At 46.9% G+C, this 18,674-nt stretch overlaps 5 protein-coding genes across 5 annotated transcripts; 1 reads left to right on the plus strand and 4 right to left on the minus strand.

The window, feature by feature from the left end:
- Positions 1-1,144: 1,144 nt before the first annotated feature.
- On the minus strand, positions 1,145-2,002 carry BKA67DRAFT_664082 (concanavalin A-like lectin/glucanase domain-containing protein; the record flags this gene model as incomplete). The annotated part of the gene is made up of 2 exons (XM_046108310.1): positions 1,145-1,613; positions 1,668-2,002. 2 exons carry the CDS (start codon positions 2,000-2,002, stop codon positions 1,145-1,147), a joined length of 804 nt encoding a protein of 267 aa, XP_045952745.1.
- Positions 2,003-5,110: 3,108 nt separating this feature from the next.
- Positions 5,111-7,277, plus strand: BKA67DRAFT_583608 (major facilitator superfamily domain-containing protein). Its single transcript, XM_046104088.1, has 4 exons — positions 5,111-5,627; positions 5,723-6,004; positions 6,067-6,478; positions 6,553-7,277. The coding sequence occupies exons 1-4, from the start codon at positions 5,366-5,368 to the stop codon at positions 6,980-6,982; spliced, it is 1,386 nt and encodes a 461-aa protein (XP_045952746.1). The 5' UTR covers positions 5,111-5,365; the 3' UTR covers positions 6,983-7,277.
- Positions 7,278-8,103: 826 nt separating this feature from the next.
- On the minus strand, positions 8,104-9,852 carry BKA67DRAFT_97034 (uncharacterized protein). The gene is made up of 3 exons (XM_046109574.1): positions 9,388-9,852; positions 8,346-9,288; positions 8,104-8,275 (listed from the first exon to the last, which is right to left on the minus strand). Exons 1-2 carry the CDS (start codon positions 9,729-9,731, stop codon positions 8,349-8,351), a joined length of 1,284 nt encoding a protein of 427 aa, XP_045952747.1. The 5' UTR covers positions 9,732-9,852; the 3' UTR covers positions 8,104-8,275; positions 8,346-8,348.
- Positions 9,853-9,951: 99 nt separating this feature from the next.
- Positions 9,952-16,180, minus strand: BKA67DRAFT_583616 (uncharacterized protein). Its single transcript, XM_046104089.1, has 4 exons — positions 15,742-16,180; positions 15,180-15,694; positions 10,785-15,123; positions 9,952-10,722 (listed from the first exon to the last, which is right to left on the minus strand). The coding sequence occupies exons 1-4, from the start codon at positions 15,908-15,910 to the stop codon at positions 10,367-10,369; spliced, it is 5,379 nt and encodes a 1,792-aa protein (XP_045952748.1). The 5' UTR covers positions 15,911-16,180; the 3' UTR covers positions 9,952-10,366.
- Positions 16,181-16,704: 524 nt separating this feature from the next.
- On the minus strand, positions 16,705-17,909 carry BKA67DRAFT_583622 (uncharacterized protein). The gene is made up of 4 exons (XM_046104090.1): positions 17,775-17,909; positions 17,046-17,718; positions 16,903-16,986; positions 16,705-16,852 (listed from the first exon to the last, which is right to left on the minus strand). The coding sequence occupies exons 1-3, from the start codon at positions 17,878-17,880 to the stop codon at positions 16,980-16,982; spliced, it is 786 nt and encodes a 261-aa protein (XP_045952749.1). The 5' UTR covers positions 17,881-17,909; the 3' UTR covers positions 16,705-16,852; positions 16,903-16,979.
- Between the last annotated feature and the right edge of the window lie 765 nt (positions 17,910-18,674).

The raw sequence follows: 18,674 nt of genomic DNA on the forward strand, positions 1-18,674 counted from the left end.
AAGGCTCAGTACTTTCTGACATTCCAGTGGAATGAGAAAAGTCTCTTCTTCTTACGTCCTATCTGAAAGCTTCCAGCGGCGATAGCCCTTGCCTTCCGGCCCTCTATCGTTTCTGCGTACCCAATAGTCTCCCACTCTTCGCCGCTGCAATCCTCACCTTCGGGGCTTGTATCAATAGCTTTTTGCGGCTCCGCGGAACCTTTGCCTGCCATGTCAGTTAGCAAACTGTCGCGAGGGTAGAGGCCTGAGAAGGCACTTTGCGTTTTCTGCCGGCTTCTGTCAGCAGCGTCCGGCTTGCTGCTTTCTGCCGTAGAAATGTGAGCGGAGGCCGACATCGTAGCGATTCTTTTTTCCAGCTCTCTCCGATTTCGATCTTCTGATCTGGATAGATTTCCAAGTGGTGACAATTGATTTCTCGCTGCTAATAGATGCTGTGACGTGCAGAAGATAATAAAAAGTTAAAACAATTATAGCTAGATGACAGGATGAGGGGCATTGAATAGCTGAAAGAGGGATTAATGACATGTCAGCTCTGGTGGCAAGAAATGCAATTACCGAATTATGCGATATTGCAGCCGAGGGCACCTCACGGAGCACCTTACATGTATTAACTAATAAGAGCTAACTCATAGTATTTCGATAAAAGTGACGATGAATTAATCACAGCTCACTAATCCTAGATAGACAACTTGACTAGATGGCATTCTTAAACTTGTCATTTACTTGTTCTTTTATTAGTCAACATAGAATTCTTAAAAGGAAAGCGTCAAGTTGTATGCAACTCTTGTCTTGCATTAGATAGTTCTAATGACTTTATCGCCCTTCGATATAAATCAAGATGGCTTGAAATGCCGACACCTAAATGCTGTCCAGCATTGGGCTCGGGAGTACACTTAGGATGACTACGAACACTACCTGCATAATTCTGGGTTGCGTGTGACGGTAACTAGGTCTGTATCTACCCACTCTTTCTCGATCAGCAGAAATATCCCGGCCCCACATAGCATATAAGCACCGCTGCCATGATTGTGGAGTAGGCTACAGGACGTTTGTAATGAAATATTAGATTTGTGAAGCAGGCCGAAGTCCCCAACACGCATTCCCCCGTTGGAAAGATTCACAGGCAGAGTTCGTCTAAAGAAGCTCAACTCATGATGCCAGGGTGTTCTATATATTCAATCGTAACGATCTCATCCTGGACCAATGACTTGGTGTATAGTGTCTCGGTATCATTGCGGTAAACAGCTGTCATTGCATTGAGGGTGATGTTCTCTCCTGACACAGGAGAGAAGCAGGCATCATCGGCACTATAGCACGCCTTTGCAGCGAGGAAAGTCGCATTATGCCAGTCGGGGAAGACATACTGCGGGCCATTAATATAAGTGCCGGCTTCCATGATCCACTCGGCCGTGTTGCCTAGTGCGGGAAATGTTGGGCCACGCCAAGCTGTCGGTGCTGCCTGGCTATACGAGAATGTCTGACTTGTGTTGACATTGGTCATAAACACGGACCCATACATTCCATTGTCTGCAGTTGTGAGGATTACTTGAAGATGATCACCGACCGATATATCGAGTTCAGTCGAGTTCAGCAGAATAGGATCGTTCGGAACCCTATCATTGTCAGTCTGTTATTTCCAGGTGTCCACAACAGCAGTGGTTTCTCACCATTCGTAGAACCCTTTATATTCTGTAGAGCCATTATTCCAGATACTCATTATTATCCCAGCCTGCCATAATCCCGAGACTGTTGACGACGATAAAAACCCGCCGAAACCAATCCAAAAGGCGGCTGTGTATTCGTCAGACTGCTTATTTGGCTTTTCTGGAATGCTGAGTTGCGGCATTACGAGGGTTGCCTCCACGCGGTCAAAGCCTCCCGCTGTTCCATTGAACCGTTCCGCTATTCGTATCGGTCCAGCCCAGGTTGTGTCGTAGAATATTTCTTCGGCCAAGCCGTAAGCCCCCAGAGCGGCTGCGCACAGCAACGTACTCAATCTCATGATATCGAGAGACTTGAATTTAACTCGATGAGAACAAGTCGTAAAGGAAAGACAGTGACTGCGAAGACTTTTAAAAGTTATTTTCGGCCCAGGTCGTGAATACGAGTTTCTACCACTCCACCAGTTCCACAGTGGGTCGTTCATGGCTTCTTCCACCAACCAAGGTTGCTTCCGAGGCTTCCAGTTCTGGCCAGTATCGTGAATCCTCTCTCGAACGGAATCTTGCGCAACTTACGAAATGCCATGTGCTAAAAAGCCTTCATACCGAGGCTAGGTTAATGAAGCACAGTGATTATTGAACAACAACATTTCTATATCTTATAATTCGAGGCTCATATGGCGGCAGCCTGATATACCTAACACTACATTAGGTAGTAGACCTCAGGAGCCGTCAACTTTATGTATGTGGCCACCTAGGGGGCGTCCACAGGCACCTTGCCTTGGGCCGCAGCGCCGTCCGCTTTGGCGTAGATCCTTGGAAGTTTAGCGCGTAGGGACTCTGGGATAAGCTGCTGGCAATTGCTCCAGTGGATGTATGCTAAAACACTACCATCCTTTACTTAACCTAACCTTAGTCTAAACTAGTCTAGTGCTAAAACTTTCGAGGCGGGATATTGGCTCAGGACTTGGCAGCAACTATCTCGGAAATCACTGGGGTCATAACATCGTCGAATTACTACTCAACTCTTGACACCTCGGTAGGTCTCTAGTTATGGGTGCCCTAGTCAGCCTTCCCCGCCGGCTCTTGGTTGGTTATATTTTCATTAGAGAAGTAACAACTGCGATCATGAAGATATATTCACCGTTCCTCCGCCGAAGAGTTCGCAAGGCATGCAGTATCCGTCCTTGTCAAATGAAAATCTCCACCACACATCATGCATGTATTGATCCTTTAATACCAAATGCTCTCCACAACCAGACACGAAGTACTATTCCTCGCCTCCCTGAAGAGCTTTTGTTGGACATAATGGACATTCTCGAGCTGGGGCATCCAGTTGCAAATCAATATCTCCGACAGACTTGTAATTTATTTCTTTGTCTCTGTTCTTCATTGGCTTTTAAGGAAAGTCATGCTATATACAACACAACGACAATTCCTTTTAGGCCTTAGTCTGAACCCAAGGACAGGATCAGCTCATCAGGTCCATGGGTTTTTCCATGTGAACGAGAAACCGAAGGATATTGTACAAATTGCCGGGCAGCCCGTTTACCTGACACTTGGGCCAATAAAACAATCTGGATACTGCCTGGAAAATTCAATTATGGATGGATTAGAGACAGATTAGCCAGCAAATATCTTCACAGCTCCGTCTGCAAAACTGATCGTCCTCCTCTTTTATTTCTCATTGAAGAAAGATCACTGTAACACCCTCCATAAGCAAAATTCTGTTTGTTTCGGTCAAAGAGGGCATGTGCGGCTTTGTGAGCACAGAAGAATCCAATGGGTGAATATGGCCAATATTCTTTCGAATTTCGCAAAGTTCGACACAGGTATCGCAGCCACCAATGTCGAACTCTGTGTATGCTCATCTTTAGCAATGTTGACCCATGTCCTAGTGGATCTTGTTTAATAGTCAGGTGTCGTCGTACAATAACCATATTGCCCAACGGGCAAGAGCCAGGACGTATTACGATGGGGTGGTAGCGGGCTATTGAGCCAGAGTCATATTATTTGTTTTATGACTGGGTTACTCGTTATCTCCTGTGGTGGCAGGAAAAACAGTATAGAAAACATTTTCGGTACTAAAAACCATCCATGTTCCTTCTCATCTTGGACACAAAATGTGTTCCTCTCAGTGCAATCATAAAAAAACGAAGTTGTAATCCAACTGCCATCTACCCATACCGGGGATATATTCACCTAAGAGCTACTTTGAGGGCCTATAGAAGCAAAATGGTATTAAGAGGTTAAAATACCTCAAGACTAAAACTCCGGCTTGACCCTCTACTATTATAGCTTTATACACTATAGAATTATGATGGTATGGTGAGGGTCGCACTAGAGCTCTATCAAATTTGAGACGTGAATATATGGGGTTAATTCAGCTATATTCTTTGAGATAGGCTCATGTTGAATCCTGCGTTGTCGTTCTTCCACGGAAGACAAAAATGCCATGTCAACATTAATATCGGTTAAATTCAATGTAGTTCTAGTAACAAAAGAAAAGAAATCTAGTATTTCTTTTATCAATCGCGTGTTTATGACCGCCTTTCATAAATGGCACCGTCCAATGCAAAGATAAACCATTCAACCAAGTTGCAAGGAAAATTGAGAGGCATGTAAGGAAATTTGGATGAAATATATACTTACAAGGCTATCCATTACATATGGTTGAACGGACCATTGTCCCTAAAGTTCCGTGGGTGGATGTGAAGGCTATACACCAATAAGTTCATCCTAGTGTTACCAGTCTTGCGGTTGCCAATGTATTGCTCTCTAGTTAGCTTTTTTGGAACAATTTTAAATTTTTGATCTGTCTCTATAACGATTGGCTTCAACTCACGACATTCAGTTCTCAGGATCTAAGTGCTTTCATCACGGTACGATACTAGTCCAACAACTTCCGAATCAGACTCCTCTATGGGTCAGGCATGAGATGGGGCAAAGTTGGTCATTTCGGCCAGGAGAGGACCCGTTCCCAGATTTCATTTAGTCTAGCTTCATTTTACTTTCCAAATATACAATGCCTAGTGGGCAACACTAATCCGCATGGAGACAGAGGAAGACGAAGCGGCGATAGGTATGATACGGCTGCATAAAGAAAATGCTACCATGGCGATATCAACCCGATATTACATGAGCAAATACCTCAAGTTACCGCCTGGCAATAAAACAGCCGGATATTTAATTAATTCGTTGGTGAAACGCAATTGATACAATCGTAATAAGTACTGAGACCCATGGAAGCTGTGTCGTGTCAGGTAGTATGTCCTTAGGTAGGCATTTGTCAGAGCCCGTTGGACTCGGGGTAATATTGGCTTCTCATTGGAGATTCCGCCCCGAAATCCGCTTATAGGACTGGGCCGCCTAACAATCGAACCTCAATTTCATAACTAACAATTGAAATTGTTGTATAAAAGAAACCCAGGTTTTTTTTTTTGGCCCATCCATATTTCCATGGTGTCCTGCTTTCAGTCGCCACTCCTATCGCTTTTACTTTTCCTTGAGCTGTCGTTACCCGAGTGCTGCTGCATTGCTGTAAGCACCACACACTATTTGATTACATTTCGCCCATACTCTCTCGTTTCTTCCATTTCCTCTTTATCAACCTCTTCAAGTCAGAATTCGATCACGATATCGTAATATACGTGGATATTCCATCAATTGTCTCAGCCGCTGCGATCATCCGACTTGTCTTAACCATGATTAGCACAGACAACGCCGGGAATACCACCCCCATAGGGATGCACGATTTGAAGATTGATCTGGAGAAGGCTGTAAAGCCAGAGTCTGATCTCGGTGGCAAGACTAAGCGGAACACTAGAGGGCCAATGACCGGCGACACTGGGCTAGGCAATGCCACAAAGCTGAAAGACGATGACCCCACTGATGGCGGCGCCGCCGCATGGCTGGTTGTATTGGGAGCGTGGTGCTGCTCCTTCTCTAGCTCGGGCTGGATAAACAGTGCGCATTTTCCCTCTGTCCGGTGCTCTCCTAGATCCCCACTACGTAGCATCTAGCATCAACGCGATAATCTGACAGCAATGCTCTTCCTTCAGGTGTGGGCAGCTTCCAACAGTATTACGAGGTCGGACCTCTGAGAACCTACTCCAGCAGCACCATTGCCTGGATCCCTTCGCTCCAGATATTCTTCCTGTTCGCCTTGGGACCTATCGTCGGCATATTATTCGACAGGTACGGGCCGAGGCCGCTGATAATTGGCGGGACGATTCTTCACGTCTTTGGGCTTATGATGGCCTCGTTGGCAACAACGTACTATCAGTTCATCTTGTCCCAGGGAGTGTGTAGTGCCATGGGCGTTGCGTGTTTATACTCACCAGGCAAGTTTCACCTACTCCCCTTCCATGAGTATTCCATGCTGACTGAGTCCTGGACGGTAAAGCGCTGGCCTGCATCACAACCTGGTTCTCCAAGAAGCGTGGAGCGGCCATGGGCATCATGGTGACAGGATCGTCAGTCGGCGGTGTCATATTCCCCATCATGATCAGTCGTATGATCCAGAGTACCGGATATCCCTGGGCCATGAGGACTGCGGCCTTTCTTATACTCGGCCTGCAGATCATTGCAATCTTTACAGTACGCCCGAAAGCAATTCCCGTACCCAAGAAGATGCCCGTTGGCCGCTTGGCTGCACCCTTTAAAGAGTTCCCGTTTCTCATGTTGTTGCTGGGTATTTTCGTCCTGACTTATGGCATATTCATCCCTATCGACTATTTGGCTGTGCAGGGTTTTCAGGAAGCACACATGTCAGAGGATATGGCTCAATACTTGGTGTCTATCTTTAACGCCGCAAGGTAGGTCGAAAGATAGCTCTGTTGCTGCTTCCCGCACCCTAAATGTCGCGGAACGCTGACGCTCTTCCTCCAAGTCTCTTCGGCCGTCTGGCCGCTGGTTATGGCGCCGACGTAATCGGACGATGGAATATGTTCATTATCGCCTGTGCTCTTTCTGGGATCTCCGAGTTCGCCGTCTGGATCCCCGCTAAGAGCTCATCCATTACAATTGGCTTCGCGATCATGTTCGGCTTCGCGTCAGGAGCCTTTATAGGTCTTTCCGGCGCCCTTCCTGTCTCCGTGTCCCCACTGCCAGAAATCGGCTACCGGCTAGGAATAGTCTTTCTCGCCATTGCAATCCCAGCCCTCACTATGGCACCAATCGGTGGAGCCATTTTGCAAAATTCGACCAACGGCTGGCTGGACGTGAAGATCTTTGGCGGTGTCATGTGCCTCGTGGGGTCAGCGATTATTCTACTATCGAGGTTACTCTATACCGAGAAACGAATTCTCAAGGTGTTTTAAGTGTGGAGGTAACACATTTATCAAGTTGACGGAACATATTCAAGGGCCCGCGGACTGATCTGGGGCGGTATGTTTCGACCTACAATTAGAGATACTTTGGTTCTTAGAAGAATCATTTTCATCGGGTAACCGAAACGTTTGGTCTTGACTACGGTGTATTATTACTTACTAGAAGCCTTCTTGACTATAACACGACTCAGTGATGTATGTACGGAACCTCGACAATTTGTTGGGGGCCTTGCCCCGTCTCTGGAGCTCTCAACTGATCTGCCTAATGGAACTGAGCATACGAAGGTATATGTGATTGTATATGCACAAGTCACACTCTGTACGAACACCGAGATGTTATCAAAGTGTTCCTTTAGTAGCTGTGTCTCCAGCCACAGGGGTAAATTGAGTACTTACACATTCACAAGCTACTAGAAACTGTAACATTATAAGCTTGTTATTTTATATTATTATTATTAGCCCTTATAACTTAGTGTCATTCGCACTTATACTCTTGTAATGATAATTACATTTAAAGACTTAATTTAAAAAAAAACCCCCCGTTTATTATTATTAAAGTAATTGTAACGACCTAGCCAAGGTGCCAACCTAGCGCTCGAGCAGCGTACGAAGTACGCCCGTGCGTAGTCAGCGTAAAACCCCGCTTCGTAACTAGCGATGGAGACATTCCTTCTCTCCTCCTTAAGAATAAGTCTCTGAATATAATCGCTACGCCTAGGAGCTTATCGCCTGGTGATCTTATCGTAGTTGTTACAGTTTCGATCTAGATTTGCCCAAAACACAAGATTAGCTACTATACAGACGAACCGGCTTCCTCTGTTTGTTTTCAGACCTAATTGTTCGCTACATAGACACTTACCAGTGAACGCCCAGATATGTAAGTCAGCTTATCTTACCTATTAGTTTTATAGCCCATCGATCCAAGAACGGCTCTCATGAGAACCAAATGCTTATTATCACAACTATAAAACACATGTAGACAATAAATTCTGAATCTTCTGGGACAGTATCACTATGACGATTGTGACAACTCTAAGCTAGAGCCCAAATGTTGTACATCAATCATTATGAGAGCGGCTGCGACGTTCGGCCTCGAGTTGCTCGAAGCATTTTGAAGCAAAGTCGCAGGTCCAGATGGCATGGCAGTGGGTGACTGACCGATCATTTATTTGATAGTATAATCTCAGGACATTGAAGGCTATTCATCTATGACGACTCGTGAACATGCGAAGGGGCAATGTGATAATACAGGAATGAAGGCAACGCGCTTGGGTTGTTTTCAAACTGTTGTCGAATATTCAAAGTTAACCAAGACTGGCTTCGACAAGTACATATGGACTCAGTATCCGCTTACGATTCAGTTACCAGCTCCTCCTTCATTCACATTAGCCGTGCTGCTGCCATTGGAGGTATAATGCTCAACGAGAAGACGAGTGTATGCGTTCATCCAGTTGTCGTTGGCATGCTTTTGGAGGCCTTTGTACAGGTTCAAGCCCTGGACAACTCGCGCACCATTAGAGAACATGACTTCCCAAAGTTTGCGGCTTGACGACTGAGAGCTTTGCTCGATTTCTTTGATCATGCCGTGGTATTCTCTTATCAGTGGTTCTGTCCTCTTGATTCGCTCAAGGGCAAATGGTTTGGTCTCAACGTGGCCAGGCGGCTCAGGGTCCAGCCCTGCCAGGACAGGGAATTGAGCAGCTACATGAATTGGGGCCGCCATCAAACCATCCAGGTCGATCAGTCCGACTATACGAAACTCTTCGTCCACAAGGAGATTGTGAGGGCCCAAGTCTCTGTTTGTAAGACAGAAAGGTGCTGCTGGGTCTCCACCAGAACCACCGTCGCTGGTGAATACGTTCATCAAGCGCTCGAAGACGATTGGCAATGCGAATGATGCGCTGTCCAGGACCTCGGGCGCTGCATTGTTGACACATACCTGGAGGCAATGTTGGGCGATATCGGCAAAATAGTCCGACGAACGCGTCCAAGGGCCTTTGTTTGTCTCAAAATCCGGGCCTATATAGAATTCCCCCGTGGCTAGATCTTGATACACGCTCCCTATGTGGTCGAATGTGAAAGTTGCAAGGACGGCCTGAATTGTGGCCATCTCACGCCTGAAGTTATGGTCTTGCTCTGGGGTGCCATAACGACCAAGGGCACAGTCTTTCGCAAGCCGCAGCTCGGATGCCACGGTGCCGTGGATATAATCCATCAAGATATACGGAGCGCCTACGGCGTTGTGCTGCTCAGTGTTGTATGTGTGAACTGCAGGCACTGGCAAATCGGTTTTGGCCCTAGGATCTCATTTAGCTCTAGTCCAAGCAGTGCGTGTTACTCTATGCCTAGCACCTTGTGACGCCGATACCAAGGAAAAAGAAACAATGTAAACTTGCCTGATGAACTTCATGCCTGCCACCTCAATATCAATGACCGTTGCAACACTTGCAGCTTCTCTGTCCGTGGGCACTGCGGAGACAGGCGGCATTCTGAGCCTGGCGACCCAGCTCACTTCGTCGTCGAAGATGATTCGCCGCACCATATTGAATTGGCCTACAGAGAATTTATCGCTGATCTTGCATGGCATCCCAGACCTGAGATGCGATGCAATGGATAGGAGAGCATCCCAGTTGACCGTAGCAACAAACGAGGCCGCTCTCTCGTGAAACACACTGTCGGGCTGCGTTGCGTCGGCTCCAATCCATGCCTCACTCCCCATAACTGAACCCACAACCTCCATGGCTTGCTGCGAGTGGAGAGAATGCCAAGGGGAGAACCAAGCCTAGATGACAAATTCCCGAGTGGGTTCCAGGTGCTAAAAAGCGTGCCGGGAATTAGAATAGCGTGAGGCCGTAGTGTACAAATCTGGAGTATGATGTTGAAGTGTGAGCCTGGAAGTGGAGATTTGGCAGGTGCTTTCCGGGACGAGGTTGATCCGCAGCCAACGGATCTGCAGTCTTCGCTCGGATAAACTTACCGAGTATGTGCGTGCGGCTTGCCATGTTCTGTCTACAGTCTCCAACAAGCGGAACCGCAATTCAAGGATTTCTTATTCCGGATTCCAGCTTTATATGTCGAGAATCCCAGCATGATAGGCTTGCTAAAATTGACTTTATCCTAGTTCCTATTCAACGCTGCTTCCTAGTGGCTCACGGAACAGTGCGACGTCAAGTTGTACCGAGTGCTCAGCCTTGAAGCTGGATGTTCAGGTACATATGTACCGGTACATAGACGTGCGAATGACTTGCAAGAAGTTGGTTTTCATCACAAGGATCATACATCCCTAGTCGCATAACTTTGGAAGCATAGATGTAGAGTGTCGCTCAATCATTCGTCCTTGATGCATCAACTTCGGCCACTGTGTTGTGCCCAGCTCTAGACGGCAACCTTTTTCAACTTTCCTTCAAACTGGGCATGCAACTGGTCAAAAGCTTCGACAACTCTGACCAAGCCTCTAACGCCGTAGTACCAGTTATCATCATCATCATCATCCTCATCCTCATCATCGCCGGGTGTGTTCTCCTTTCTTGGTTTATCAGCACTAGGGCGGCTATGATTCTCGTCAGTCCCCCTAACAATTTTGGTCTCTTTTTGCCTCCCAAGTATTTTTCGATTCCGCTGCGCTCTGAAACCTTGTATTCCGCCCTGGGCCTGGTCTTGACCTGGTGCAGGCATCAATCTCGCCATTCTGCCAAGACCGACAACAATTGTGCGTAAAATCGTGCAAAAGTCTTGAATAGGTTAGTCATAGGTTCCATACACACCACCAGGCTTGTCACTCAGGCCAGCATACCGTTCAAACGAGACTGAATCTCCGACGCGTGAATCTTGTTCATTCGTTCAATCGTCTGTAAATCACCATTATTGAAGAAATCGAGTAGGTACGCATTCAGAGGTGGGTCCGATGCCTCAAGTGACAGCTGTAGATACGGTACTATCGCTTCTTCCAAGGGGATCCCGGAGCGGACAGTGTTACATAACTCAGAAATGGTCGAGAACTCGTCGCCGTGGCCAGAGAGCGCTACGAATGGGGAACGGATGACTGGTGGCAGTGTGGATGGTAGGCCCAACATCACTTCAGATCCCACACGATACCGCGTGAGTGGAAGCTCGTCGACTTTATGGTGTAAGTACTGCTCGATAAATGTCTTGGCGTAAATCTTGAACACAGAAAGAGTTTCGGCATTGTATGTGCTGAGTGCTTCCTTTGCATCATCGGGCAGCGATGGTAGGAATACAACAGACGAAGAATGCTTGAGGGCATCATCGATAAATTCGATGTCTGACCTCTTGCACGTTTGACGCTCGAAGATGCTTGACATGACCAACATCAGTGTCAGCATAACACGCTCCGGGTTGACCTCGATGTCTTTACAGACTTTGTGGAAGTAGCCTCTGCTCAGTAAAGCATGGAAAGCCCAAACAGAATTTCCGGTGTAGTCCAAAGTGGAGACGCACTCTGCAAAATTGATAGGAGCACCATTCACATTAAGTAAAGACTGGCGACGAAGGTATTCAATGGAGAATCGGAGGTGATGTTTGACTACCATCTTGGATTCTAGCAGACGGAGATATAAATGTGGTCGTAAGAATATGGACTTGATAGCCTGGAGGGCGAACGGTGAGTTATTGGAACCATGCAGAAGTATTGCCTGGCGGAGGATGAGAGATGTGTTTATGGGGTATCTCGTTGTCAGGTCCGGCAACCGAGAGCTTAGTAAACGAAGCACCTTGACTTTGGGAATTCCGACAAAGACTACATTTCCAAGCACATCAAAACCGCGGCGACCGGCGCGACCAGCTGCCTGGCGGAAGTTGAGGGCTGTTAAGGATATCGAATCACCGGCAAATATTACCGTTCTGCAAGGCATGTTGATACCTAATGCAAGTGTGCCGGTCGCCAAAACCACTCTCAGAAAGCCTCTGCGAAAGAGCACTTCGACGACCTGGAGATATCTGCGGTTCATTCCCGAGTGATGGACACCAACTCCACGTTCCAACCCGCGAACTAGCCACTCTGGCACATTGCAGCCACGCAGAGACGACTGAAATTCATCCAGTTCTGAAGTGGCCAGCTTAGTGACGTCCGCAAAATGGAAACCATCAATAGGCGCGTCCGGATTGAAATTAGCCAACGCGCAGATGTCAGCATTCGCCTGTTCGCGAATACGCTCGGCTCGTGAGATTTTCTCGACATCATCTGCTTCACCTCGTTTGGCTTTCTTCTTAGGCACAATTCGTGAGGCCTTGTCCGCGCGGGCGCGAGCGATTTCTAGTTCTTTTTTATATTGGTCGAAATCAGCCATCTTCTTCTGCCAAGATGGCTTGGACGCCTTCCATGCGTTCTCTTTCTTGCCAAGCTCATCAAGAATCGAGTGTGCAAGCGTCTCGCACATGTTACAATCGTAGTTGAAGATGAGGCACGGCATGGCGTCTTTAGCATGCAGGTCAACCAGAACGGGCAACATCATGGTAGATAGGCTGTTAGGATCTATCTTCATATTAATGCAATCATTGCTGCAGCCGGCCTTTGTGTTCAAAGTATCACGAGCCATAACATATTGGAGTTTGCCGCTCAGGTCCTGACGAAGTCTTTCAAACGGCGAACCATCATCAAGCATCCACTGACGAAGCATCACCTTGAGTTGAGTCTCCCAGTTGATCACATCTATTTTCTTGACGAGTTCGGGCAGAAACTGGTCTGGGTGTAGTGAATGAGCAACATAATGCTTCCCAGTGGCATGTTGAGACATAACACGCCAAAGCCGGAGGCAATCGCGAGGCTCAAGGTTGAAATCGCTTGGCATTCCTTTCTCTTTTTCAACCAGACCCGAGACAGGATGCACAAAGTGAAAAGCGTCGCTTTCATCCAGGCCGGGGATATAGATGTCAGGCAGAGCAGGTAGTCCGGAGAAGCAGAATTCTTTTGGCGGCAGGTAGATGTAGTTTCGCAGATTTGAGTAGCGATAGTGATAGTGAACCGTAACAAGCTCGTTACCGTTAGCTCTTTCAGTTGACGATAACCAGTCGCTCAACTCTTTGGGGTTCCCAACCGTAGCGGAAAGAGCAATGATAGGACACGGTGATTGCAGAATGAGCTGCTCCCAAATCATGCCGTCCTCTGCTTGGCCGATACAGTGGATCTCATCGAAGATGATTCGCCTGATACGCGTGGACCACGAATTCTCTTTTTCCGCGTGGGCTGGCGCAAGCAGCATATTCTGGAGCATATGGGGGACGGTGACCAGTATTTGACAGCCAGTGGAATTGTTAATGCTGTAACCGGTGGTATGAATAGCCCAAACTGATCGGCCGGCATGTTTGTAATTCTTGGAAAAGCGGCCATGTATCTCGGCTGCAATCTGGTTGACTAGAGCGGTAGTCGGCGCGACATATACAAGCACACCATCATCATCCGCCCGCAAAACCTTTTCCATCGCATAGAATGAGATGAACGTCTTTCCCGCAGAGGTAGGCGCCGTGACGAATAGGCTATTGCCTTCGTCAATTGCATCAAGAACGTGTCGCTGCCAGCCATCAGGCTCAAAGCGAACACGAGGGTCTGGCGTCGAGTCAATGGCTCGATCGAGGTACGGACCGCAATGCTCGAGTTGGAATTCAATTGAGCTACCAGGAAAAGAGAGCTGATGTTTTTGGAGAGTCTTCGGGTGAAGACATGCAAAGCTTAGGGGTCGTGACGCCGCATTGATCTTGACGTCGATTCCAGAGAAACCAAACGCTTTGATGACATGCTCGAGCGCGGCTGCAACTTCTGGGGTTATACCAGATATTGCGTGGCTTAAGCGGTGAACATGATCCCATATTATAGCGGTAATACTCGATTTGTCCACGCATGCTTCCTCGCTGACAATGACGCGCAAAAGGCAGTTTACCGTAAAGAGCTGAATCTCGGGGCCCAGCTCATCATTCTTTCCCAAACTCTGAAGATATCGCATGCTTAGTTTATAACGAACACTTACGTCATTCTCTTTCAAAATCTCTCTACACTTGACATTCCATAAATTGGCCTTTATGTCGCTTTTTGGTTTTGTGGCGGTAGCCCTGAGCTGTGCAGCAGCTTCGAGTGCGGCCGCCCTGCCGCCTTTTTTGTTGGGGTTACCTGGGTCGTTGCCTTGTCTTGAGGCCTCGGAAGACTTTTTCTGTTTGACTGGCTTGTGGGTGGCTGTCTTTCGATCCTGTCTTGTAGAACCAGCAACAATGATCTGTGGCTCCAGAATCTTCCCGTAGGCATTGGTTAGGCTAGCAGCATACTCCTGGATTTCCTTCTGCACATTTTGATCCTGAGTAATGGCGTCTCTTTTGGCTTGTAGTTCTTGTTGAACATATGAACCCTTAGCGGCAAATGCGTTTTTCTGACCGTGACCATATGAAAGCGCTTTGGAGACTTGATTGCAACTGAACATTGGCACTATGGAGTCACTAACTATGCTCATCTGAATGGGGTCAAAATGTGCTTCAAATGCGGAATTTTGGAAGGATAACATGACGCTATCGCTGACGAGACGCTCTGTTGCAATTGTGTTAAGCTTTGGGGAGTTGTATAGCTCGGCTTCAAGGCTTAGAGAAACGCCAGCGATTTGGAGAAATGTTACACATAATGAGTCAAACTTCTGCTTTATGCTCTCCTCGCTCAGCAGACCTGAGCGAAACTCGTGGTCGGCAATTATTGTAGCAAGTAAGCGACCATCAACAAGATCAACGAGGTTGCATGGTATGTCTGAGGTATTGACGCGGTTGGCGTACGCCGAATTGGAGAGAATTGAAAGCGCTGACTCTGTGAAAGCGTCTATAGTATTTTTGAAATGTTCTGTATTCCTGAACGTTGGGAAATAGCGGTGCTGAAGAGGAAGAATGGACAATGCTGCAGTATGTAGAAGGAACAGGCTGGCGTGATGTTTGGAAATCTGATTAGTTGCTACCAAGCTTTGGAGAGCTTGGAGCGTGACTAGATCAGCCTCAGAAAAGATGCCGTACGCTTCGAGGGCTTGAGGCATGACATATGTTGGTGGCGGTGGCGGTGGCGGTTGTTGTAAATTCGCACCACTAGAGAGTTCAGGTATGGGCACTGACAACACCTTGAGGTCGGCATATTGGAGGATATGGGTAAAAACCTTGAGGAAATAAAAATCAATAGAGGAACAGGATCGGGGGCCTGGGGTTGCAGTACCTTGCTATCCAAAAACTGCATCTCGTTGATAAGGGCAACGTTGAACTCGTTCATTAAAAAAAAGGCAATCATGGCCCGCAACCAGAAACTATTTTTCATGGCGGAAAAGGGTGCTTCATAGTCAGGCCGCAAAGCGGGTTCAGCATCTCGAGTCGTTGTCATCACTTTCGGAATGATTGGATCGCGGGGTCTGAAATTCTTTGCTCCAGCGCCATCATGGATCATGACAAAGTAGGCATCCGTCGCGGCAAGAAACCTCGGAAATTGTTCGTCGTGAAGCGATTCAAATCGATGGAATTCAATCGCACAGCAAACGGAAACATTGACCAAGATGTGACGCATAATCACTGCGCGAGCCAAGCGGAACTTGGGTATCTCGTCATCCTTGGCTGTAGCAGGAATGCACAGAAGCTCGTGCTGATGGAAGCAAATTATTTGGAAGCGAGATTTGCGACGCACGAGATCACTGAGGAGCTTTTCAACCACAAAAACAGCGTGCAGAAGCTGAAACCCATCTGTTGCGATAGGTGAGTCTCGTCTATGTAGTATTGAATGTACTTACTGCCGAAATCAATCTGGGACGCAGAGAAGCACCGGAGAAGTAGTGAATCAAACTCGATTAAAAACAATTCATTACCGGCGAAGTCGTCAAACAAATTGATGCGTCTCGATGGCAAGGCATGATACCAGTCGAGGAACATGACAGCGTCATGGTCAAGGTTGGCCGGCATGACGACGTTGAGAGGGAAACAAGTGCCGGTGTGATCATAAGCCAGTGTTTGCCAGCGTTCGATTGCCCAGATCTCGAGTAGAGTAACGTCTCCGTACTTACGTGCTTAAATTATGACGAGCGGGTCGAAAATGGATTTGTGTGCAGCTGCACGGACCATAATCACGTGATACTTACATATCTATGTATATTGCCTAGGTAAATAGATCTTAAGGAAAGATTCTCCTAAGATTATTCATTATAATAACGAGATATAATATAAACTATTAAGGGCTTAAGAAGTTGTAACGACCTGGCCAAGGTGCCAGCCTAGCGCTCGAGCAGCGTACGAAGTACGCCCGTGCGTAGCCAGTGTAAAACCCCCGCTTCGTAACTAGCGATGGAGACATTCCATTTCCCCCCTCTTCAAGAATAAGTCTCTGAATATAACCGTTACGCCTGGGAGCTTATCACCTGGTGACTTTATCGAAATTGTTACAAATATTTACTTAAGTATTTATATAAACTTATAATAATCATTTATTTATTTTCTTAAGTTATATTTAACAAGTAAAAAAGACGGATTTTAAACCCTTTTAAACAGTATAATTATAATGAATGTTATCTACCGCAGTTTATCTTTAACACTTTGTAAAAATGATCGACGAAATCACCGCGATATTAAACCAGGACCACTGTCTTGTCCCGTAGTTATAAGCCTCACGATGAGCTCCCTGGCTCACTCGTAGACTGATCAATAAGTAATGAGTGGAAATGATGAGTTCGACAACCAAAATAGTATTAATTAGGGACAATGAGCCATTCTCGTTGTCTTCCGTATGCACTGCTGCAAAAACCAACGGCTGACTGTGCAAAAGTGTGAAAAGCGTGATGAAGAAAGCTATCTACAAGTCCCATCTCTCAGACCTTATAATGATCAGGCCGAGAACAACTCCGACAAAGGCTGTATGACCCAATTAGCCTTCCTGCTGTAATAGTACAGCCAACACTCACTACTTCAATGTTTACTCGCCCTAACACTTCTGCTAACCGACTTTCCAGGACATCCCTGTCGCAACGAGTGATCTCTGCTAAAGGCTACGAATTTCAGTTCTTTGCTTCACGCACTCGCATCAATAATTTGCACGAACACTTACATATAAAAATAATCACGATCATCTAGATAGCAGCCTTGTTCACAGTGATGTGGGCGTTTGTGATCATTAGGTTTGGTCACAATGTGGGCATTTGTGGCCGTTAGGCTTGGTCCCGTTACAGTGTGAACATGTAACGTTATAGGTGAGTTGGATGAGAGGTTGGAAGACCACGTTCTCCTCGAGAGCTGAGGCTGTGTCCACGAGTCCAGAAGTGTGAGGGACCATGTTTGGGATTGGTGTTGTACTTCAACGGAGAATTGACAAGCTTGTGTGGTATACGAGAAGTGGAACAAAAGTTGATACTCGATACCTATGTGAGGGAAGATGACGACAGATATATATACTGTTCCGTGGCTCATTTCTTTACCACACTTGAAGCTCACATTGTGACTTGGAGTATCTTGCTTTGAGTGCAGCACCCACATGTTGTCCAACGGGGGCACTGCACGTTGCGTAGGCGGCAGGAGCAACCTATCGTTTCCATGGCCATGCGGAGTGTGACGTCCAATCCAGCCACGATCCGATGAGAACAAAAGGGAGACGGGTAACATATGAGACATTCGGTGCCCTGTTGGACAAGAGACAACCTTACGGCAGGGCAGCATGGTCGGGAAAGTAGAGCCTCGCCTTGTTGATGCTGCATGAATGCACCGAGGAGAACGAGGGCAACGGAGTGAAGACTTTCATGGTTAGCTTACTACATGTACATCCCAGCTCGTGCAGACTTATCCTTGTAACAATCACACCTCATCGAGCCTCTGCCGCGGAGTATGAGCCAAGGCTGACTTGGTTGGCAAACATATCGCAGAGCCGCAAAATTCAGGGTCTTTGGCATGCCCCACAATTTTCTGACAAACAGTACGGATGCCGCTACCAGAAGTCTTCGCCCGCCAAGACATTTTGTACGTACCTTAACGGCTGCAGGGCGGATTGATTTAAGGTGACCCAGCTGGTGCTAGAGTCGTCTGCTGAATGTGAATTTTAGAGGGGCTTGCTTAATGGATTTAGCGCTCCGTAGTGGTCCCTATTTAGTGAGACTCTAGCGGATTTAGCGCTAAGTACCTTAAGATAGTTCTACTTTCAGCTAGAAGCGGACCGTTTCAGCTAGGTGTACAGAATCAAGTAGGCAAAGACTTTTGGTAGCGACATCCGTACCCATGGCGGATCACCCTTTTGGAGGCCCCACCCTTTCGGATTAACAAAAATCTCGAGTTAAACCAAAAACACTATAACTTTACTTATACCGTTTTAGCAGGTTTTTAAAGCTATTGCGATCGTTTTTATAATTGTAAATAGGAAATTTCTTAGTGTTTAATATTTATAAAATAACAGTTTTTACAGTTATTGAAATACTGTTATAGTGAACGATTGATTTGAGGAAAGAGGTCAAACCCCCATGCGACTTCCGCGTTTGGGTCTGCGTCTTGGGCGAGGACCCGTTCGATCAATCCTTCATCACATAGCACATAGCTACGTCAACATGATTATGAATTAAAACATTATAGATAAACGAGACTATGTAGAAGTACGTACCCGAGAGGGCCGAGAGAGAGGGCAGAGAGAGAGGGCAGAGAGAGAGGGCAGGCCAAATCCTCCAAGGGCGCGCTGATGTTGAAATACCCGTGGTCG

This window comes from Truncatella angustata (assembly GCF_020726525.1).
Source record: "Truncatella angustata strain MPI-SDFR-AT-0073 chromosome Unknown BKA67scaffold_10, whole genome shotgun sequence".
Lineage (NCBI taxonomy): Eukaryota > Fungi > Ascomycota > Sordariomycetes > Amphisphaeriales > Sporocadaceae > Truncatella > Truncatella angustata.